The following is a 24,215-nucleotide window of genomic DNA, read 5'->3' as shown; positions in this document are numbered from 1 at the left end:
AAAGATTTGTCTTCAGGATATTTTTTAAAAAATGGAAGAGTTGTGTTCCTTTGTAGATCTCTGGAGAGTAGTTCAAACATACTGTATGAATTGAAGTAACTGCTGACAGAATTTTGCAAAGTATTGCTTACCTTGTTATAAGCCTAATATCCATCATACCTCATTGTTCTAAGATTACATGTTTAGACAGATTCTGCTGATTAAATTCAGTCCTCTGCACTGCAGACACTCAGCTATAAGCCTATGGCCTTAAAGTGTTATTGAACAGAATTTCAACTCAGATCAGTTACAAAATGCTCTGACCCTGTGGGCTTTTATAGATGCTTAATTTCCTTTTAAGAAGTGTGATGCTTATGGTGCACATCTCTGGTGGTTTTCAGAAATGTAAGCTGGCTTTTTTTGGGGAATGCATCCTTAAGCAGGGAAGTGTCTCAAATTGATTTTCAGTATCTATTTCAGTCAGCACTTTGAATTGCTCTTACAGACCTGGTACCATTATATCCTTGTGGTCAATAACTTTCACTTTTCTTGTGGCTTACTTCACATATTAAAATAGCTTTCTGTCCATTATTATATTGGTGTGTTTATTTTATCTCTGATCCAGCATAATGCTAGACACTTGGTAGATCTGACTGGAAAATTATTTGAAAAGATGCCGACATGGCTCAAGTCATCCCAGACTCACTTGTCCCCACTTTAGACTTGGTTTAAGAATCAGCTCTCAGAAGTTCCTAAGACGGCAACCCTTCACAACTCTCTTCTCATAGGCTGCTTTGTTTTTCTTCAGAACACTTTTCTCCCACCACCTGATGCTCTCCCATGGGAATGTAAATGCCATGAAACCAGGAATTTTGTTCACTGTTGTATCCATCCCTAGTGCTTAGCAAGCACATATTAGGCACTTGGTGTTTTCTTAAGGTATCATGAAGGTTAGAAATTGTGCCAGATGCCCTACAGGATAGAAATACACATTAGAAATGGATTTAGCTCTTGTGTACACAGATTACTCAAGTACAAGATGGGTTCAGATGGCCTGAGAACTTCAGCGAATACGCTGTGGGTATTTTATTGGCTTACTGCTTCTAGAAGGTTTCTTAGGAAATGACATTTAAGTTGCGTCTCATTTCAGACTGGGGAAACAGATAAGCAGAGGCTCAGAGATGGGAAAGTGAGTAAGGGTAATATGTATAAAAAAAGATGACATATTCAGTTTGGTTAGGAAATACTTGTGATGAAGTAAGAAATTAGAAAGGTAGGTTAGATCCAGATCAGTGGAAAGCCTTCTAATCAAAGCTGAGTTTGGATTTTGTCTCACTGGCACTTTGGAAATTGTTTTTTTCCCTCCTTAAAAGGCGTTATGTGTGGCATGATTGGATTGGCATAGGAGGAGACTAAAGACTGAAGTTTGTTATTATTATTATTATTATTACATTTTTAATTTTAATTCCAGTATGTTAGCAAACGGTGTTATATTAGTTCCGGGTGTACAGTGTGGTAATTTGACAGTTCTATACATGACTCAGTGCTCATTGTGATCAATGGACTCTTAGTCCCCTTCTCCTGTGTCCCCATTCCCCAACCCTCTCCCCTCTGGCAGCCATCAGTTCTCTAGAGTTAAGAGTCTGTTTCTTGGTTTGTGTGTCTTTTTTTTTTCCTTTGCTCATTTGTTTCTTAAATTCTATATATGAGAGAAATCATATGCTAGTTGTCTTTCTATGACTGACATCACTTAGCATTATCCTCTCTAGCTCCATCCGTGTTATTGCAAATGGCAAATTTTCATTCTTTTTATGGCTGAATTACATTCCATTGTATACCACATTTTCTTATCCATTCCTCTGGACACTTGGGCTGCTTCCATAGTTTGGCTATTGTAAATAATGTTGCTATGAACATAGGGATGCATGTATTCCTTTGAATTAGTGTTTTTATATTTTGGGGGGTAAATAACCAGAAGTGTGATGACTGGATTGTAGGGTGGTTCTATTTTTAACTTTTCTGAGGAACTTCTATACTGCTTTCCAAGTGGCTGCTCCAGTTCAGTTCCATTCAGCATCCTCACCAACACTTTTTTCTTATGTTGTTGATTTCAACCATTCTGACAAGTGTGAGGTAATATCTCCTGATGAGTGATATTGAGCATCTTTTCATGTTTTTGGCCATCAGTATGGAAGACTGAAGTTTGAATTGTAGAGTAGGTGGGGGAAGTTAGCGAGGAACTTTTATTAGAATAATAATAAAATTTACAGGTAGGAAGAGAACAGTGGTCAGCCAATTAACAAATCCCATATGGAGAATAAGGAAAATGGAAGAAACCAAGATAACTCTAAGGTTTTGTGGCAAGTAGATAAATGGTGTCGTCATTAAAGAGAACTTGAAGAAAGAACAGATTTGAGAAGTAAGATTAATTTAATTTTGAACATGTTGCTTTGAGGTGCTAGCATTTGAGTGGAGAAATGTGGTTGGCAGTTGGAGAGCTACCAGTGCTTAAGATTTGGGAATCTATTGCAGAGTAGTTTCTGAAGCTTGACATGAGAAAGAAGAGTCAAGAGAGTACGTGGAGAAAGAAAGTAGCAGAGAGCATATTCTTGGGAAATAGCTCTGTTAAGAGAATAGGAGGAGGAATGCCTGGGTGGCTTAGTGGTTGAGCATCTGCCTTTGGCTCAGGTCATTATCCCCGGGTTCTGGGATTGAGTCCTGTATCATGTTCCCCACAGGGAGCCTGCTCTCCCTCTCTCCCCCTCTCCCCATGTCTCTGCCTCTCTCTGTGACTCTCCTGAATAAATAAATAAAATCTTTAAAAAAGAGAGAGATAATAGGAAAAGCCAGAGAAAGACAAAAGAACTAGTAGGAGAACCAAGAGAGGACAACATTAGAGAAACCAAAGAAAGATATATTCAGGATGATGTTAGAATCCAGAAAAAGCTCTGTGGTAACCTTAAGAGTGTGATATATATCTTTCTGATCTTATCATACATTATTCTGCTATACAGTTTAGCATAGTTCTTTAAAAAAAAAAATAGGGCAGCTCGGATGGCTCAATGGTTTGGCGCCTGCCTTGAGCCCAGGGCCTGCCTGAACCTGGAGACCCGGGATCGAGTCCCATGTTGGGCTCCCTGTGTGGAGTCTGCTTCTCCCTCTGCCTGTGTCTCTGCCTCTCTTTCTCTCTCTGTGTCTCTCATGAATAAATAAATAAAATATTAAAAAAAAACTAAGTTCTTCTCTTTGCCTATTGTGGGGCTCAAAATCATGACCCCCTAGGTCAAGAGTCTCATAAGTCCACTTCCTGAGCAGTGAGGTGCCCCCTTCTGTGATATATTCTTGATCTTTCCTTTTTTTTGTTTCCTCTTGGATAAAATAGTAAAAGTTCTAACAAGCAATAATTGAAGGATCTCAAAGTACGAGGAGGAGGAGGACAATGGTTAAGGGAGCTTAGGGATTGGTAAGTGCTTGTCTTCTATCTCACACTTTTTTTTTTTCTATCTCACACTTGATCTACTTAGCATATGAATCGCTTTAGACTGTCTTCAAAGAATATCACTTTTGTAGATGCTTTCCGAAAACAGGAAACTAGAAAGAGCAACTTGCTAAAGTGCAAGAAGACAAATCTTAAAAAACTGAAGGTGATTTGTTGAAAGCTGACTGGAAAAATTTCAGTAGCATTTTGCACAAGAGTCAGGGCTAGAAAGACTTGGTTACTTTGGTGCAACATTTTATATAGGAAAGACAAAGATGAGACAGATAGTGACTCTCCTGTATAACCTAAAAAAGAAAAGAATATTTCCGTGAAAGAGAATTTTTAGAATTTGATCATGAATTGACTTGAAATTTTATAATCCACTTAAGAGAAGAATAGACTTGAAAACATAAATATTAATGATTAATGAAGGGGAAAGTAAGTATAGTTGGTAGCTGGTTTGGCATATAACCATATCTGAAGCATCTGTCTGTATTTTGCTCTGTGTGACAACACATTAAAGATAAGAAAGATAACTTGATTAAAGAATATACCTAAAAGAGACTTCATCTGATGTGTTAAGTTGGTACTGTGTGGCATCTTTTTTTTTTCATTGTATTACAGTTGACACACAACATTACATTAATTTCAAGTGTATAACATAGTGATTCGATAACTACATTATTCTATGTGGAATCTTTATGAGGTTATCAGAATGAAGCTTGCTAATTGTTAAAGCATAGCAGCATATGTGCTTAGGTAGAAATTGTCACAGGGTTTGAATATATAGCCTTTCAGTTTTGGTATGGGAAGAGTTGTTTTGGTAAAAAACCCTCTTTTTAAGGTCTGATTTAAGTGAAAGTACTTGTTAGGTCTGGATATTCAGATTGAGAATTATAATTTAAATTATTTTTTAATTTGGATAAATATTACAATTAGCTTTAAAATCCAGAATAGCTTATGCAAAGCGGAAATAATATATTTTGCGCTTTTTTTTTTAAAGATTTTATTTATTAGAGAGAGTGTGAGCTCGGGCTGGAAGGAAGGGCAGGGGAGAGGGAGAAGCAGGCTCCCTGCTGAGCAGGGACTTAAGGCTCCATCCCAAAAGCCTGGGATCATAACCTGAGCCAGAGGCAGATGCTTAACCAATGAGCCACCCAGGCACCCCAGTATATTTTGCTTTTTTAACATTTCCTTTCTTTTGTAAGTGAATGATTATGTCAACGTACACGTTTGTACTCTTATTTGTTGAGTCTTATATGTCATCCTCAAAAAGTAGATCTGTTCATGTTAATACTCAGAAGCATTAGGCCTGATTAATCTGAGATTAAAAGCCTTAAAACATATTACTGTTAAAGTTTTCCTGTTTACTATACATCGTTTTGAATGGAGGGAATAGGAGTGGACCTAGTGAATTCAAGTCTTCCCTCTGTTAAATCTGCATTTTTTTATGTGATGTTAGACCAAAACCAGTTTCTGAAGCCCTTTTTTTGAACAAAGATAATATCACAGGGTAATTAATAGTATCAAAAGCACATCCCTTCCTCTCTCCTTTCCTAGTTTTATATATATATCTCGGAATATTTTCCAGAAAGTGTATTTGAAGAGGTTCTTTGTAAATATATGTTCATGTTAATTACACTCCTAATAGGGTGAATTCAGTACATCTAAAATTTTATGTGTTCATTGAATTCTTGCACTTCTGATCCTTTGTAGGCGAAACCTAACCAAATTGTCCCTGATCTTCAGCCATATGCTGGCAGAACTAAAAGGAATCTTTCCAAGTGGACTCTTTCAAGGAGACACATTTCGGATTACTAAAGCAGATGCTGCAGAATTTTGGAGGAAAGCTTTTGGGGAAAAGTAAGTCTCAAAATAATGAATTTGGTTTGTGTATTTTTTTGAAGTAGGCTCCAAGCCCAGTGTGGAACCCAATGCAGGGCTTGAACTCCTAACCTTGAGATCAAGACCTGAGCTGAGACCGAGTCAGATGCTTAGCCCAGTGAGTTGCCCAGGGGCCCCTCAAAATAATGAATTTGAAATATAAAGAACCAAAGCCTATGTTATGGCCTTCTGTTTATTTTTTTTAAATCTTTTATCTAATATTTAACTTTTTTTTTTTCAAAGTAAACTCTAACCCCAATGTGGGGCTTGAAATCACAACCCCAGGATCAAGAGTTGCATGGTCTACCAAGTGAGCTGCCAGGCACCCCTGTTTATTTTTTTAATTAATGAAATCATGGGAAAGCATAGAGAAAAATAATGAATATGTGTGTACAGTAGGCCTCCCCCTCATCTGCAGTTTGTCTGTCCATGGTTTCAGTTACCTGAGGTCACCTGTGGTCCAGAAGCAGATGATCCTTCTGATGTATTATCAGAAGGTCTGTAGTGGCCCTGACACTTAGGTTGTAATGCCTGTGTCATTCCCCTCACTTCATCTCATCACATAGGCATCTTATCTCACATCATCACAAGAAGGGCATGTGCAGTACAGAAAGATACTGTGAGAGACAAAGCCTGCATTCACATAACTTTCATTAACAGTATATTGTTTTAATTGTTTTATTAGTTACTGCTGTTAATCTCTTACCGTACCTAATTTATAAATTAAGCTTTATCCTAGGGGTGTGTGTATAGGAAAAACCATAGTATATAAAGGGTTTGGTACTATCTGCCTTTTCAGGTGTCCACTGAGGGTTTTGCAAAATATCCCTTGCAGATAAGGGGCACTACTCTACCTAGTTCCCCGTGTGTGTGTGTGTGTGTGTGTGTGTGTGTGTGTATGTGTGTATGTGTGTGTTTAAAGAAAACTTTGCAGGTTCAATTGAAACACATGCTCTTTGATTGACTATTTGTCTTTCCCCATCTATTCTTCTGTTAATTGATGTTTTGGTTTTACATTATTGGTGCTCACAAATGGTGCCACTTGAACAAAATTATAGTTGTCTTCATATGCAAGAGTTTCTTCACAGTTACATGCCTAGGAACGAAATAGCTGAATCAGGGGATTTCATGTCCTCAGCTTTGCCAAATATTGCCTAATTGCTTTCCAGAGTGGTCATACCAGTTTAGATCCCAGTAGCTCCACAATCTGGCTATCACTGGTAGTGTGAAGTGGGTATCATATTTTGCTTTATATTCCTGATGACAAAGGAGATTGAGTACCTTTTCACAATTGTGACCAATTGGAATTCGTATTCTGACCTGCTGGGTCCTGTTCCTAACTTTGCCCATTTTCCTACTGAGTTACTTGTCTTTATCCTGTTGTGAGATACTCATCATCTATTAGTTGCCTACATTACACATACCTTATCGTAGTGTATGGCTAGTTTTTCCACTTTGTTATATTTTCTGACATATGGAAGTTTTAAATTACATAGATTTATGAATTGAGTTTATGCTGTTAAGTATAAATATAAATGTTCTTGTCTATCCTCTTGATATTTTGGATCTGACGGGATGAGCACTGGGTGTTATATGTTGGCAAATCAAAATTCAGTAAAAAAAATACAAAAAAAAGGAATGGTAAAAATAGCAATACAACTTTTTGGTTGAATATACAGATCTTAATGTAAATTGCCCTTTAAATGCCTTCTTTTTAAAAATATGTTTAAATGTAAAATATAGAATAATTAGTGATTTAAAAACCTAAAGAGGATGGGAATAAATTTAACTTTCTTCCTTTTAACTTAATAACTTCATTAGAAAAGAGTTCGGAATGCCACTTGAGCTCTTAATTTTTAGGCAATGAGTATGTAAACTTTTCAGAGGCAGTGAGCTTGTATTTAAAGATCTTGAGAAAGAGAAATCCCATAGTATCTTGCGCTGGCCTTATCTGGGGCTTAATCACTCTTATGTTAATAATTTATTCCTCCTCCCTATCAGAACTAGATTGTCCCTATCAGAACTAGGTTCTTCCTGCGCCTTAAGCCTATTTCCTCCTGTTTTGACGTTTTGACTTCTTCAAAGAACTCAGAATGTTTTACATGCATTTAAAAAGTTAATTAAAAAAAAAAAGATTTTATTTATTCATGAGAGACACACAGAGAGAGAGGGAGAGACATAGGCAGAGGGAGAAGCAGGCTCCCTGAGGGGAGCCCGATGTGGGACTCGATCCCAGGACCCCAGGATTGAGACCTGAGCCACAGGCAGATGCTCAATCACTGAGCCACCCAGGCGCCCTAAAAAGTTAGTTTAAACGTAAGCTTTTCAGCTGGTGAAGGCTTGGCCACAGATTACGTTTATTATATAAAAAGAGTAATAATCACCTCTTTCTTGCCATGTTCCTCTATAGGGAACAAATGTGTGAAGAAAGATGAGAAAGGGGATTACTTTGCGACACATTGCCAAAGAATAGTGGGAAAAGATTTCTCTGTTCCTAATTTACTCATTGGAAAGTTAAGAAATACATCATTTACTCTCTTTCTGTTCTCAATCCAAAATACAGCTTGGCTTTGTTAAGAGAATTGAAATTGATATGAGACCTTTTTTTTTTTTAAGATTTTATTTATTTGGGATCCCTGGGTGGCGCAGCGGTTTGGCGCCTGCCTTTGGCCCAGGGCGCGATCCTGGAGACCCGGGATCGAATCCCACATCGGGCTCCCCGTGCATGGAGCCTGCTTCTCCCTCTGCCTGTGTCTCTGCCTCTCTCTCTCTCTCTGTGACTATCATGAATAAATAAAAAATTAAAAAAAAAAATTTAAAAAAAAAAAAAAGATTTTATTTATTTATTTATTCATGAGAGACAGAGACAAGAGACATAGGGAGAGGGAGAAGCAGGCTCCATGCAGGGAGGCCAATGTGGGACTCGATCCCAGAACTCCAGGATCACGCCCTAGGCCAAAGGCAGGTGCTAAACTTCTGAGCCACCCAGGGATCCCGATATGAGACTATAATGTGGCTTTTTTTTCTTGGTTACTCTCGCAATGCTCAGAATTGTCTGTATCTCACTCTGTGCCTTCCCTCCCACGCCTGCCCCCCACCCAGGACAATCGTCCCTTGGAAGAGTTTCCGCCAGGCCCTTCATGAAGTGCATCCCATCAGTTCTGGGCTCGAGGCCATGGCTCTGAAATCCACTATTGATCTGACCTGCAATGATTATATTTCTGTTTTTGAATTTGACATCTTCACACGACTCTTTCAGGTAGGATACTAAAAAAGAGTTGGCTAAATCACTTGCTACTTTTCTGAAGAGAGAACTCTTTATGAAATAACATTGGGGAGTTGGCATATTATATTAAAGTACTTTTAGTCACTGGAGATTATAAGCAAAAAACCCCTCACAGGTCCAATTTTATCTATTTATTGGTGAAAATAATAACTATATGATCTGCTTCCCTCCCCTCACATTTATAATCTATCTTTGTTAGTGAATATTCTTCTTGTGCATCATTGTAGAATGTCCAGAAAATGCGCTTAATATGATCTATATAGTTAGTTTCCTGTTGTTGGACGTTTATGTATGTTTTCAACTTTTTCTATTGCATTGAAATTCTTTGTTTTTTTTTTTTTTTTTTGCATTGAAATTCTTGACTTATTATTGACAGGCATTGATGTTTCAGAAAGAATTCATTTATATCTTTCTGTAAAGGTAATGTGTGTGTGCCAACTTGCACAAACCTTTATCGGCAACTTCTTAGTTGTATATGTATGCCCTGCTGTTTGTCTTACCTGTTTGGTGTTGTTTAACCTCACTGCTGTTGGTTAGAAGTGCTTTAAAATGTCTTGAATCTCATTTTGTAATGAAATTTCTTTAAGCGTTTAATTGTTTCTTATTAGCTTTTCTGAGTTCTTACCTCTCAAACATATTTCCCTCAAAGTGACAATAAATGGAGAATCGAGATTGTTTTCCTTCTGTTCTTCATTGCTCTGAGGATGGCGGGATGCCTTGAGACATGTAGTCTGATTGAGCTCTTGTTCCCTTAGCCCTGGTCCTCTTTGCTCAGGAACTGGAACAGTCTTGCTGTAACTCATCCTGGTTACATGGCTTTTCTGACATATGATGAAGTGAAAGCTCGGCTTCAGAAGTTCATTCACAAACCTGGCAGGTCAGTGCCATGAATCAGAGAGTTTTTTTCTAAATGTTATTCTTTTGTGACCTCTGCCAGGATGGAGGATACATGATCTTGGATTAGGTCTCCAGTGGCCACGTTGCTGGCACTAGGATTGATGTCTCTTTACCAGAGGAATTAACTTATTCAGATCTTATGATTTGATAAATGCTTTCAAGCCACTTAAGAATTAAGCTTATGTGTTTTTTGCTTTTGGTCTAGAGTCATTGTAGAATCTATTATTGATGGTCTGTTTGATTTTTTTGCCTCTGTCTTGCCTTAACTCCTCTAATATAAGCATATAAGAGGTTATGTTCATCTCTGTTCTCAGTTACATTTTCCGGTTGAGCTGCACTCGTTTGGGACAGTGGGCTATTGGGTATGTCACTGCTGATGGGAACATCCTCCAGACGATCCCTCACAATAAACCTCTCTTCCAAGCCCTGATTGACGGCTTCAGGGAAGGCTTGTGAGTATCTGTGTTTGCTACTTGCTGGACTCTAGAAATATGGGGGTTGTTATAAAACTGAATCATCAGTGACTTGATTCCAGGTGTCTTCACAGTTGAAGATACAAGAAACATATGAACAGGTTGTATTATTTTGACCTTCAGGTTCTGTAGGACTTTTGTTGTTATTTAAAAAAAAAGGATTCTTCGAGTGAGATGATTTTTCTCTGGTGCTTTAGTTATTACCATGAGTAAATGGTGTCTTTCTCCTTTTCCAGATGTTAACTTATTTTCAAATCTGTATTCAAAAATATGCCAATTAGCAGAAAATGTTAGCAGTTACTTAAATAGCCCACATTAGAGTGATTAGATGTTCTAATAACAGCAGGCTCAGTGGCCTTCATCTCCCCTAAGTGTTTTGGTTTGGCACTATTTCTTTAGGCTTCGGGTTTTTGTAGTGTATGCTGATATTCATGACTAGGTTATTTATTCCAGAATTGTTATTCCTTTGGGAACTCAAATTGAGTATCACTTGGTAAACACTAAAAATACTAGCAGTTGACCAGCTGTCAGAAAGCTACTTGTGTTTTGAAGCAATGAGGAAAGTCCGTTTTCCATTATCCTTCATCTTCTATAGCAGCATTGGAGCTGAAGGGGGTGTTTCCCTAAACATCAGCACCACAGGCTTCCTAGTAGATGATCTCAGGGGCTTCTTGTTACATTTCTTTAAATTGGTATCTCAGGGTATTTTAAGTCATTGTCAAAAACAAATGGTGTTTAAATTAAGAATTTGAAGGAGATGCCTGGGTGGCTCAGTGGTTGAGCATCTGCCTTTGGCTTGGGGCGTGATTCTGGAGTACTGGGATCGAGTCCCACATCCGGCTTCCTGCAGGGAGCCTGCTTTTCCCTCTGCCTCTGTCTCTGCCTCTGTCTCTCATGAATAAATAAATAAAATCTTAAAAAAAAAAAAAGAAAAGAATTTGAGGTACTTAGGTGGCTCAGTTGGTTAAGTGTCCAGCTCTTGACTTCAGCTCAGGTCTTGATCTGATAGTGAGATTAAGCCCTATGTCAGGCTCCATGCTGGATGTGGAGCCTACTTAAAATAAAATTTAAAAATAAGATAAATTAATAATTTGTGTCTATCCATAGATTAAAGTAGGGATTGGCAAACTATGGCCCGCAGGCTAGTTGTTGTGGTACAACCTGGACCTAGTATAGGCTTTCCTTTTTATTTAATTCATTAATTTATTTAGATTTATTTTAAAGATTTTATTTATTCATGAGATACACACAGAGGCAGAGACATAGGCAGAGGGAGAAGCAAGCTTCCTGTGGGGAGCCCCATGTGGGACCCGATCCCAGAATCCTGGGATCACATCCTGAGCCAAAGACAGACGCTCAACCACTGCCACCCAGGTGCTCCAGGATTTCCTTTTTAAAGTGTTATTAAAGAAAAAACACAGAGCCTAAAATTAAAATATTTGGCTCTTTAATAAAAAGTTTGTCAGCTGTTGAGATTAAAGATAGAGTCTGTGGCATTGTGGCCTAGAGAAAAGAGTATCAGTGTTTGGAGAATATCTTCTTGGAACTGTTTTGTGTTATTTTGAAGTGTTAGTAAGATTTATCTTTGACTTAATGCAAAGTTGCCTATTATTTGAGTGAGAGTGCATGAGCAGTGGGAGGGACAGAGAGGGAAAGAATTTGAAGTAACCTCCATACTGCATGTGAAGCCAGTGATACAAGGCTCAATCTCACAACTCTGAGATCATGACCTTAGCTGAAATCAAGAGTTGGATGCTTAACCGACTGAGCTCCCTGGGCACCCCCAAAGATGCCCTTTTAGATGAGAGAATTCCTAGATAGTACTTGTCTGTATTAGCAGGCAATTATAAACCGGCTTTAGTAAGATCCCAAGGCTGGTTACTCTTTTTACAGCTATTTGTTTCCAGATGGACGGAATCAGAATCCTGACCTGACAGGCCTATGTGAACCAACTCCCCAAGACCACATCAAAGTGACCCAGGTGAACTTTGTTTTACATCACAACCATGTCTCTAGAGGCAAGCTTTTGTATGTACTTTATACGACTGGCAGTAGAATTGTACGAAGTGATTGGAACCCATAAGTTTTAAACCATTGACTGGATTAGTGAATTTATGTTTATGTGGTTTCTCTAAAGAACTTAAAGTAGGACCAAGACTGAGTGCTTTCTGTTTTAATGAGAGAATATTGACCACTGTTTGGCACTTCCATGCAAGCAAAATTTAGCCTTCCTGGTGTTCACACTTAGGGTTGTAATCATTTGTTCATTCAACAAATACCTGCAGTGGACTGAATAATCTCTTCAATTTTTTTTAATACAAGGAACAATATGAATTATACTGTGAGATGGGCTCCACCTTCCAACTGTGTAAAATATGTGCCGAGAACGATAAGGATGTGAAAATTGAGCCCTGTGGACACCTCATGTGCACATCCTGTCTTACGTCCTGGCAGGTATGGATCCAAACCATCTTTCAGCTTTTAATCAGAATTGGGGATTATGTATCCTTTACAGAGAGAAAGGATGGTCTGGTCTGTGGGGGAGTTTTTAAGCTTCTAATTTCTTTTTTCATCTTCAGGAAATGTATTTCCTAGTGGACAAATATTGGCCAGTACTTTCAGATGTGTCTGTTACTATCTACTGTTTGCTCTGCAGGAATCAGAAGGCCAGGGCTGCCCTTTCTGCCGATGTGAAATTAAAGGTACTGAGCCCATTGTGGTAGATCCGTTTGACCCTCGAGGAAGTGGCAGCCTACTGAGGCAAGGAGCTGAGGGAGCTCCCTCCCCAAATTATGAAGATGATGACGATGAACGAGCTGATGATTCTCTCTTTATGATGAAGGAACTGGCTGGTGCCAAGGTAAGACTGCAGGTTAAGAGAGTGGCAAGTTTTTCATTGTGGGTTTTGTTCTAAAGGAATAGAGCACTTGAATGACACCCAAACCACGAGGAATAATAGTAGTTAACACTTACTGAACATTTGTTGTGTGAGAGATGCCATGCTAAGTACATACCTTATTTTGAGTCCTATAATCCTGTATTTGTATATACTCCAATAACCCCAGAGTAGGTACCCTTATTCTCCTTTAGCAGATGAAGAAAAGAGGGCATGGCAAGTTTAAGGAATTTGTTGAAAATCACATAGCTGCAGCCAGACATTCCAGCTTCAAGGCCGATGCTTTTGTCTGTGTCTTAGGATTGGGCTTTACTCATTTCATTGGAGAGAATGAGAGGGGTTAAGACAGTGGGGCCCTACTGTGCTGCTGTGAATAGAATCTGGTGTTCTGGTCTAATATCCTACCTGGAAAATGAGATTGTGGAGAGGAGGGGCACCGTTAGTAACCAAAGATAGGGTGACCAAAGTGGCCGGAGGATGGTAGGAGGGACCACATAGAAGCTAAACAAACTGGAAAGGCCACAGTAAAGAGAGGAAACATACAGCCTAAGAAAGGATGGGGTCAAATTCTGTAACATCAGTGGGGAGGGTAAAACTGGGGTCTATTCACCAATTGGAAGTAATGCAGTCCTTGAAGATTTTAGCCAGTACAGGGCAAACAAAAGGTTTTTTTTTTTTTTTTTTAAAGATTTTATTTATTTATTCATGAGAGAGAGAGAGGCAGACACACAGGCAGAGGGAGAAGCAGGCTCCATGCAGGGAGCCTGATGTGGGACTCGATCCCAGGTCTCCAGGATCACACCCTAGGCTGAAGGCGGCGCTAAACTTCTGAGCCACTTGGGCTGCCCCAGTTTTATGTTCTTTACATAGATTCCTGTCTGTTCACTCATGAAAATTTATTGGTAGCTCCTGGAATATTAGGAAAGCTAAATAAGATAAGTGATTTTTCATGAATGTATTTATTTGAAATTTAAATTATACTTTTCATGAGATTTTATAAATGAATAATAATTGTGGAGAAACAGGCATCACATTCACTGTTGATGTGGGTACAAAACAGCCCATCTTTTGAAAGGACAATTTGACATCCATCAAAATTTGTTATGGTCACAGTTTGAACTAGCTATTCGAATTCTTAGGATTTATCCTGAAGAAATACTTGGGTAAGTGCACAAAGAAGTGGATGCTGTTGTTCTTACAACATTATTTGGAATAATGAAAAATTAGAATCAACTCACACGTGCAGCAGTAAGAAATTTTGATACGTCTGTATGTTTGTATTCTGTTGCTGCCATGTAAGTTACTACAAGTTTAGCAGCTTAAAAAAAATACAAATTTATTCTGTTACAGTTTTGAAGGTTAGAAGTCCAACATATGTGCCATCAAGCTAAATTTAGGGTGTCATCAGGTCTGTAGTTCTTTCTGTAGGCTCTAGGGGAAGATGCATTTTCTTTTTCATTTGGATTTGGCAGAGTTTAGATCTTTGCCAGTTGTAGGATTAAGGTCCCCGGGTCCTTGTTGGCTGTCAGCTCATAGTATTCCCAGCTTCTAGTTAGTGGTCAGCCCTACTCTTAGGCTCCTGGACTCCTTTCTTCCTCCTTCAGCCTTATCTCTCATGAGGTTCTCTCCTTTTAAGGATTAGATTGGATATGTCCAGGTAGCCCATGGTAAATCCACCATCTCAAAATCTGTACCCCAACTCAATATCAACGAAATTCCTTTTACCAAGTAAAATGACATAGTCACAGTTTCTGAGTTTTGGGGTGTGAATGAAATCTTTGGACTGGGGGATAGGGAATCATTCTGCCTACTGTGGTCCACATGATGGTATGCTCTGCAGAATGAGTTCCATTTGTATTCTTAAGCAGAAAGCTGTCTAATGAGTACTAAATTTAAAAAATAATGGCATACTTCACCTTATTTCAATAAAAGATTGGTTATAAAATTTTTTTAACATGCATAGGGAGAAAAATTGACTACCAACTAAATTGGTGTAATTTAATTTCTGAGGGTACAAGTTTAGAGGACTTGAATTTTATGGGATATTTGAATGTTTTACAATAAAACTATTTTTGCAAGGTGTTCATTATGCTGGGTAAGTGGCTCTGAATTGAGTGCTGTAACTATTGAGTGGAATAAGAAACCTGAGACAAGGCCTGCAAGGAGCTAGTAGTTGTATTTGAGAAGAGAACATGCATACAGGTGAAACTATTTAACGCCGGCAGGCAGCATACATTATTTTAAGTTGTTGGGTATACACTCTAAATGCTGTAGGACTTAAAAGAAGAAAATGAACCCTTTTACATAGCTAATCTGTATGAATGATCTTAAATTTACTCCTTTAAATAAAAGTAATAAACGTACACTGTAAAAATTTAAATAGAGAAAAAACAGCTTTGTGTATTTTGTGCTGTCATTTGTCTAGTCTGTATTTTATTTAGTCTCTTAATGGACTTTCATATTGTTTCTAGACTTATACAGACAGGAAATGCTTTTCAAGTCTGTAGGGTAAATTCCTAGCAGTGGAATTGCTGGATGAAAGTGAATGTACATTTGAACTCTTTGATGGAGGAAAGGGTATAATTAGGGGAGGGACACATGGGAATTTCACAGACAGTGCTACTGCATTTCTTAGCTGCATGGGAGGTACTGTGTGGGTGTTTATTATTCTTTGTGTGAATAAAATGTTTTTTTAAACTAACTTTTGAGTAGATAACTAAAATTTATCCCAAATTTTTTGTTGTAAAATCACTCCTAAGGGCATATGAGACTAGGGGAGTGCCTGTTTTGTCACATTCTAGGTAGCTGTTGTTTGGGGCTTTTTGTTGCTGTTTTATTTCAATTTGTTTTTAACACAGTGAATCTACTTATTACAAAATCCAAATGACAAACGCATATGGATTTTTTGGTAAGTGTAAAAGACTTGCTAGAAGGCTGGCAGAAACCTTGGCTCCCTGCCTCTGCCGCCTTCAGCTCCTCTGTGTGCCCCACTCAGATTTGTGGGTTCTTAAAACCCACCTTTCACACCATACACTTACACCACTTTTCTCTTGTCTCATCAGCATTAGTCATCTGTTTACTTCAGGTGTTGTAGAAAAGGATTATCTCCTTCCTACACCATATCTCCCCACTATGGTTATTTATTCGTAATATGTATTTGCCTATATATTCCATCTGTATTGCTCTCTAGTATAGAATGCAAATGCCAAGCAGCATTTTGTATGAATTATGCATGTCTCTTGATAGCTTGCTTGGACAAGGTTATCAACCATTCATCACCCTGCTACAGGCATGGAAATGGGAGAAGGTTATATATGTATTGCATGTATAATACAGGTAATACATGTATTCACCTAATTTGGCACCTCATTTTTTAAGAACACAAATTGATAGGAAATATTAATCCCTTTAAATTACTGAATTGAAGTAACATTTCTTCAGAAGGACTCGAGATACTTTTTAGTGATAGTGTTGATTCTTTACCTCTTAAATGTCTATTTTTTCTTCTATCATAATAACTCACGGAGAATTTTTCATCTTTGATCTCTTTCATTGTTCCATGCCTTAAACATTATTTTCCCACATGATTTGTTGAGAGGTTAATGTCTGCTGCTTTTTTGTTAGACGAGTTTCTATTTTTAATCTTGAAAAGATTTTTTTCTTTCTCTGAAGATGAGGAGGTAGAAAATTGTAATATTTGTTTTCAGTTGTAAGCTAGGAAGCTTTTTATAGCACAGCCATTTCTAGATACTTGCCTGTAGCTTGCATCTGCATGGTATTTCTGTGATTGAGAGTGCCCTCTTATGGTGACACAAAGAATTCAGGAGGTCTGATCCATTGGCAGTTTACAGTCAGGGTTCATATAGCACTTGCTGTCTGCAGCTTTAGGAAGAGTTGAAAGACGCTCCTCTCTCTAACAAGAATCACTTACTATAAAACTGTATTTTATATCAGGTGGAACGGCCTCCTTCTCCATTCTCGATGGCCCCACAGGCTCCCCTGCCCCCGGTACCACCACGTCTTGACCTCCTACAACAGCGAGTGTCTGTTCCTTCTAGTGCTTCTGGTCTTGGAACTGCTTCTAAGGTAAGACATCCATTTCTACAGTTTCCTGATTCTTGGTTGTGCCTTAGTGGGGTCTTTTGTTTTTCGTTTTTAGTTATGGGTTTTTTTTAATTAGTGGGTTTTGATTGATTTGCTTTCCTCATGCTTCCACAGGTAGCTTCTGGCTCTCTTCATAAGGACAAACCATTACCAGTACCCCCCACACTTCGAGATCTTCCACCACCACCCCCTCCAGACCGACCATATTCTGTTGGAACAGATACCCGGCCTCAGAGACGTCCCTTGCCTTGTACACCGGGCGACTGTCCATCCAGGGACAAACTGCCGCCTGTTCCCTCTAGCCGTCTCGGGGAATCATGGCTGCCTCGGCCAATCCCCAAAGTACCAGTGGTTGCTCCAAACTCTAGTGATCCCTGGAGCTCTGGTAGAGAATTAACCAACAGGCACTCACTTCCATTTTCATTGCCTTCACAAATGGAACCCAGAACAGATGTGCCTAGGCTTGGAGGCACATTCAGTGTGGATACTTCCATGGTGAGTCCTGATTTTGACATTTTTAACCTATTAACAAATATTTGTGAATGGCATTTAATGGGTCAGAATTTTGTGATAGGTTTTGTGCAGGATTCAGAGACAATAAAACATAATCCCTCAAGAAGTATATTAATAGGGCAAATAAGGCATATTTGCTATAATAAATAAATAAATAATATAAATAATATAAATAAATATTTATAAATAATATAAATAAATAAATAAGTAAATATCGCTATAAGTGTGCGTGCATATATTTGTATTTATGGCTGGATTCATGTAGTATAGATGAGTACTATAGATAGGAAACATTTAAGTTTTAGAGAAAGGAGAGATTATTTCCAAATAGAGCAATCATGAGAGCTTTATAGAATGAATGGCATCTGAATTTGACGTGTTCTTTCGAAGAGAATAATGTTAAGGTCAGAAGCACACTGACACAGATGCTTGAGGTGTATCGTGGAACTAGAAGTAGTTTAATTTTTTTTTAATTTTTATTTATTTATGATAGTCACAGAAAGAGAGAGAGAGAGAGGCAGAGACACAGGCAGAGGGAGAAGCAGGCTCCATGCACCGGGAGCCCGACGTGGGACTCGATCCTGGGTCCCCAGGATTGCGCCCTGGGCCAGAGGCAGGCGCCAAACTGCTGTGCCACCCAGGGATCCCTAGAAGTAGTTTAATTTGAATGAAGCAGAAGTTTTATGTATGAGAGGAGGGGAAAAAGTAGAAAGGGGTATTAGTACTAGATCAGAGGACCCTGAAAATCCCATCAGGGTCAATAAAATTTGAATTTTGTAGGAAACAAGAAGCATTTCAAGGTTTTAAATTAATGGAGTGACATGAGCAAAATGATGGTTTACAGAGATAAATCTCGTAGTAGTATGCAAAATGGATTGCTAAGACAGTAGGTTGAAAAAAGTGTGGTAGTTCATTGTATAAGCATGAGATAAGGGTCCAGACCTGGGAGTGGGGAGGTATATCTGTTCTTTTGTTGGTTCATTTATGTGCTCCAAAGAAAATTCTACCCTCACAAAGTTTACCTTCTAGTGGAGTAAAAAAATAAGCATGGTAAGTTAATAAAACAAAGGGAATTGGATGCTGATGAGTGCTATGGAGAAAATTAGGGATAAAGGGGTGTGGGGACAGTTGGAGTTGGAAATGGGGGGGCATATGGAGGAATGGAGTACCATTCTGAGCAAAGATATGGAGCAGTGGTGAACTCAAGCCATGCTGATTCTCAGGGAGACCATTCCAGAGTGAAGGGGAAACAGGTCAGTTTGGGAGAGTATGAGGAAGGATGGAAAAAGGGGCTTATATAGCTGGCGCTAAGTTAGTGTGAGGGAGAATGCTCCAGTGCACGTTTTGTTGACCTGCTTTCTCTTGCGTATGTGAGCAGTGTTATTTCTTATGTGCAGGAGAAATAGTTAAAGGTTAATTAGCAATATAACGAAATAGTAATACTGCCAGCCCCCTTCAAACAGAAAAAGGGGGAGAATAGGGGACACCTGGGTGGCTCAGCAGTTAAGCGTCTGCCTTCGGCTTGGTGTGATCCTGAAGTTCCAGGATCGAGTCCCAAATCGGGCTCCCTGCAAGGAGCCTGCCTCTCCCTCTGCCTATGTCTCTGCCTATGTCTCTGCCTCTCTCTGTCTCTGTGTTTCTCATGAATAAATAAATAAAATCTTAAAAAAAAAAAAAAAAAAAAGAACAGCTTATGAGCAGTTAGGTTGAATTTGGTGTGACTCTTAGATGAAGTGCATATGTCTTGGTTACAAAAAAAGGGGGGTGGTAACTTACATATAAGTGGCATTAAGTGATAGGCCTTCTAATTTGTGGGAATAAATTAGGTCGAGCTTCCTGATGACCTCACTATAGAGAGAGGTAAGTCTTATAGAATTAAAACAAACAAACAAAAAAAACCCATTTCTTTGGCTCTTTTTAGATCTCTGTCTTCGTAACCCTTACATTTAAACCTTTTCAGAGCCTGAAAGCAGCTCCACTTTTGGTCATATGTCATAACCCCTAAGTGTGGCATTGGGAGTAAGGCCTGTGTTTGTATTACTGTTCTTGTTAATTTTGAATCAGAGAAGTAAGAAGAGATACTGAGCTATGTTAAGAAGGTTCTTCTTTCCCACTTTTCTTTCCAGAATGTGAATAACAGCCCACTAGCAAGTTCTGAGTGTGAGCACCCCAAAATCAAACCTTCTGCATCTGCCAATGCCATTTATTCTCTGGCTGCCAGGTAAGTACTACAGCTTTGTTTCATATGGTAGATAGAGTTGGTACTGTTAAACAGGTTGCTCACAGAAATTAGAAAACCCAGAGTATAGAGAAGAAAATAAAAACTGATCCATGTTTGTATTGGTTTAAAATGAGATTTTCTGTTTTGATCTAATTCTTTGTTTTCTCTGTGCATGTACATAGATCAGCCTTGATGGGCTTAACAATTTTATTAATCTTCTCAAAGAAGCAGCTTTTGTTTCGTTGACTTTTGTAAAAAAAAAAAATCTTTTCTTTACAATTTTTAATTCTTAGGTATCTGCTTTATGTGTGTGTGGTAAAATACACATAAAATACGCCATCTTGGGTGCCTGGGTAGCTCAGTTACTTAAGCAAGCGTCCAACTCTTGATTTCAGCTCAGGTCATGATCTCAGGGTCATGAGATCCAGCCCCTTGTGGGGCTCCACGCTGGGCTTGGTGCCTGCTTGGGATTCTACCCCTACCCCTACCCCTCTCTCTGTCCCTCTCTAAAAATATACATATATGCCATACGGTTTAGTAGTACTAAATATATTGACATTATGCAACTATCACCACCATCCATGCTCATAGCTCTTCATCTTGTAAAACTGAAACTCTGGACCTATTAAACAGTAGCTCCTCATCCTGCCCCGCCCCTGGCAGCCATCATTACTTGTCTTCAGGATTTTAACTGCTCTAAATACTGCCTATAAGCGAAATCATAGAGTGTCTTTTTGTGACTGTTTTATTTTATTTTTTTATTTTTATTTTTTTAAATTTTTTTAAAAATTTTTATTTATTTATGATAGTCACAGAGAGAGAGAGAGTCAGAGACATAGGCAGAGGGAGAAGCAGGCTCCATGCACCGGGAGCTTGATGTGGGATTCGATCCTGGGTCTCCAGGATCACGCCCTGGGCCAAAGGCAGGCGCCAAACCGCTGCGCCACCCAGGGATCCCTTTGTGACTGTTTTAATTCACTTAATGTTCTCATCCATATTGTAGAATATTGCAGAATTTCCTTCCTCTTGAAAGCTGAATAATATTCCAGCGTATGTATATAGAGTAGCACCCCCCCTTATTTGCACAGGATACCTTTCAAGATCTGAATGCCTGAAACCAAGGATAGTACTGAACCCTTATGTGTATCCTAAGTTACTTTCTGTATATACATACATACATGGTAAAGTTTTAATTTATAAGTTAGTCATAGGAAGAGATTAACAACAATAACTAAAAATAAGACAGTTATAACAATTATAATAAAAGTTGTGTGAATGTGGTTTTTCTCAGAATACGGTACTGTACTTATTTTTCTTGTGGTGATGTGAGATGATAAAATGCCTGTGTGATGCGATGAAGTGAGGGGAATGACATAGGAGTTGTGACATAGTGTGTTAGGCTACTATTGACCTTCTGATAATACATCAGAATGAGGGTCATCTGCTTCTAGACCACGACTGACTGTGGGTAAGTAAAACCACAGAAAATAAAATTGCAGATTAAGGGTGACTACCGTACCACATTTTGCTTATCCGTTCATCCGTGGGTGGACACTTGGATTGCTTTCACATTTTAGCTCTTGCGTGATGCTGCTGTTGAATGTGGGTGAACAAATTCTCTTCAGGGCCCTACTTTCAATTCTTTTGAATATATACTCAGAAGTAGTATTCCTGGGGCATCTGTGGCTTGGTTGGTTAAATGCCTGCCTTCGGCTCAGTTCCTGATCCCAGGGTTCTGGGATCGAGTTCTGCATTGGGCTCCCTGCTCTGTGGGAAGCCTGCTTCTCCCTGCCTCTGCTTGCCACTCTCTCTGCTTGTGTTCGCTCTCTCTGTCAAATGAATAAATAAAATCTTTAAAAAAAAAAAAAAGTAGTATTACTGGATCTTACAGTAATTCTATTTTTAATTTTTTGAGACATCATCATACTGTTTCCCATAGTAGCTGTACCAATTTAAATCCCCACCAACAGTCCAGTGTTTAACGTGAGCCACCTATGCCCCACCCCCAAACATTTGTTATTTTAGGGGTTTGGTAGTAGTCATCCTAATGGGTTTGAGATAGTGTCTCATTGTAATTTTGATTTGCATTTCCCTGATGATTAGTGATGTTGAGTATCTTTTCTTTTTTTTTTTTTTTAAAGATTTATTTATTTATTTATTTATGATAGAGAGAGAGAGAGGCAGAGACACGGGAGGAGGGAGAAACAGGCCCCATGCTGGGAGCCCGATGTGGGACTCGATCCCGGGACTCCAGGATCGCGCCCTGGGCCAAAGGCAGGCACCAAACCGCTGAGCCACCCAGGGATCCCCTGTTGAGTATCTTTTGATGTGTTTATCGGTCATTCACATATCTACTCTGGAAAATTGTCTGAGGCATTTGCCCATTTTTTTTTCATTTGCCCATTTTTAAATCAGATTGTTCTTCTGTTTTAGGGTTTTAGAATTTCTTTGTATATTTTGGATGTTAATCCTTTGTCAGGTATGTGCTTTGTGGGCTGCCATTTTACTCTGAGTAGTTTTTTTTGATGCATAAAATTTAAAAAGTTATAGAAGCTGGGGCGTCTGGTTGGGTCAGTTGGTAGAGCCTATGACTCTTGGTCTCCTGGTTATGAGTTCATGCCCCATGTTGGGTGTAGAGGTTACTTAAAAATAAAATGTGTAAAAAGTAAATAAAAATTTTTTATGAAGTCTATTTTTTAATTTTATTTTATTTACTTATTCATGAGAGGTACAGAGGGAGAGAGAGAGAGGCAGAGACACAGGCAGAGGAGACAAGCAGGCTCCATGCAGGGAGCCCAATGTGGGACTCCATCCCAGGTCTCCAGGATCACACCCTGGGCTGAAGGCGGTGCTAAACTGCTGAGCCACCCGGGCTGCCCTGAAGTTGTCTATTTTTTTTTTCTTTGTTACGTGTGCCTTTGGTACCATATCCAAGAAATTGTTGCCAAATCCAGTGTCATGAAACTTTTGTCTTACAGCTTGTCTTAAGATTTTTAGTCTTACATGTAGCTCCTTGATTAGTTTTGGGTTTTGGCTTTTTTGTTTTGTTTCGTTTTGTTTTTGGAGAGAGGAAGAGGTGGGGAGGGCCAGAGGGGGAAAGAGAGAGAAAGAGAATCTTAATTAAGCAGGCTCCATGCCCAGTGCAGAGCCTGATGCAGGACTCAATCTCACAACCCTGAGATTATGACCTGAGCTGAAATCAAGAGTCAGATGCTTAACTGACTGAACCACCCAGGCATGTAGCGTTAGGTAAGGGTCTAGTTTCATTCTTTTACATGTAGATACCCAGTTTTCCCCTCACCATTGTTGAAAAGACTGTTCTTTCCCATTGAATAGTTTTGACATCTCCCCGCCCATTTTTTAAAAAGATTTTATTTATTTGAGAGGGAGTACAAGCTGGGGGAGAGGCAGAGGGAGAGGAAGAAGCAGACTCCCTGCTGAGCAGGGAGCCCCATGTGGGGCTCAGTCCCAGGACCATGGGATCAAGACTTGAGTGAAAGGCAGATGCTTAACCAGCCCTGCCACCCAGGTGCCCCTATCAGTAGTGTTTTATAGTTTTTATTGCATAAGTCTTTCACCACTTTAGTTAATGCCTAAGTATTCTTTATGATTCTGTTGCAGTTGGAATTGTTTAAATTTCCTTTCCCTATTGTTCATTCTGTATAGAAAGGTGACTTTTGTGTGTGTTGAACTTAGTATCCTTTTACTTGCAGAATTCATCTTTTAGTTCTGACACCCTTTTTTTGTGGCATCTTTAGGCTTTTCTACATATGAGATATCATCTGCAAACATAATTTTTCTTCTTTTCTGATATGGATGACGTTTATTTCTTTTTCTTGCCTAATCTGGCTAGAAATTCCAGTACTGTCTTGAGTAGGAATGATGGAAGTAGACATCCTTGCCTTGTTACTGATCCTTCAGGAAAAGCTTTCAGTCTTTGACCATTGAGTATGATGCTTGCTTGCTATAGGTGTTTCATAGATGGCTTTTGTTATGTTTAGGTACTTTCATTCCTATTTTAGTTGAGTGTTTTTGTCATAAAAGGGTGTTAAATTTTGTCAAATGCTTTTCTGCACCAAGTGAGATGATTGTGTGTTAATGTGCTATATTTATATTAATCTATATGTTAGTTTTTTATATTGAGCCATCCTTGCATTCCAGGTATAAATCCCACTGATATATATATATACTATATATATATATATACCTATATACTGCTGAATTTTTTTTTCTGGTATTTTGCTGGTGAACTTTTGCATAAGTGTTCATAAGGGATATTGGTCTGTTATTTTCTTTTAGTGTCCTTGTCTGGCCTTGTTTCATGACTGTGCCATTCTCAGAATGAGTTAGGAAGTGGAAGTTCCCTCTGCAAGTTTTTGGAGCTATTTGAAAAGAATTGGTATTTGTTTTTTATTAAATGTTTGGCAGCATTCACCAGTGAAGCTGTCAGGTACATGGTTTTTCTTTGTTGGCAAATTTTTTAT

At 38.8% G+C, this 24,215-nt stretch overlaps 1 protein-coding gene and 1 non-coding gene across 2 annotated transcripts in view; both read left to right on the top strand.

Annotated features, from left to right (window-relative positions):
- Positions 1 to 24,215, top strand: part of CBL (Cbl proto-oncogene) — a 77,723-nt gene that overhangs the window by 40,055 nt on the left and 13,453 nt on the right. The window contains exons 3-12 of the mRNA XM_072729649.1: positions 5,174 to 5,320; positions 8,444 to 8,600; positions 9,383 to 9,504; positions 9,839 to 9,976; positions 11,891 to 11,978; positions 12,320 to 12,451; positions 12,654 to 12,857; positions 16,848 to 16,979; positions 17,112 to 17,492; positions 19,637 to 19,731. Coding sequence (XP_072585750.1) covers positions 5,174 to 5,320; positions 8,444 to 8,600; positions 9,383 to 9,504; positions 9,839 to 9,976; positions 11,891 to 11,978; positions 12,320 to 12,451; positions 12,654 to 12,857; positions 16,848 to 16,979; positions 17,112 to 17,492; positions 19,637 to 19,731 — 1,596 coding nt within the window. The remainder of the gene's footprint in view (positions 1 to 5,173; positions 5,321 to 8,443; positions 8,601 to 9,382; positions 9,505 to 9,838; positions 9,977 to 11,890; positions 11,979 to 12,319; positions 12,452 to 12,653; positions 12,858 to 16,847; positions 16,980 to 17,111; positions 17,493 to 19,636; positions 19,732 to 24,215) is intronic.
- On the top strand, positions 18,846 to 18,975 carry LOC112920404 (small nucleolar RNA SNORA19). The gene has a single exon (XR_003235062.2). It is a non-coding gene; the product is annotated as a small nucleolar RNA SNORA19 (small nucleolar RNA).

This window comes from Vulpes vulpes, chromosome 12 (assembly GCF_048418805.1).
Source record: "Vulpes vulpes isolate BD-2025 chromosome 12, VulVul3, whole genome shotgun sequence".
NCBI lineage: Eukaryota > Metazoa > Chordata > Mammalia > Carnivora > Canidae > Vulpes > Vulpes vulpes.
This window is presented reverse-complemented; position numbering and strand designations above follow the sequence as displayed.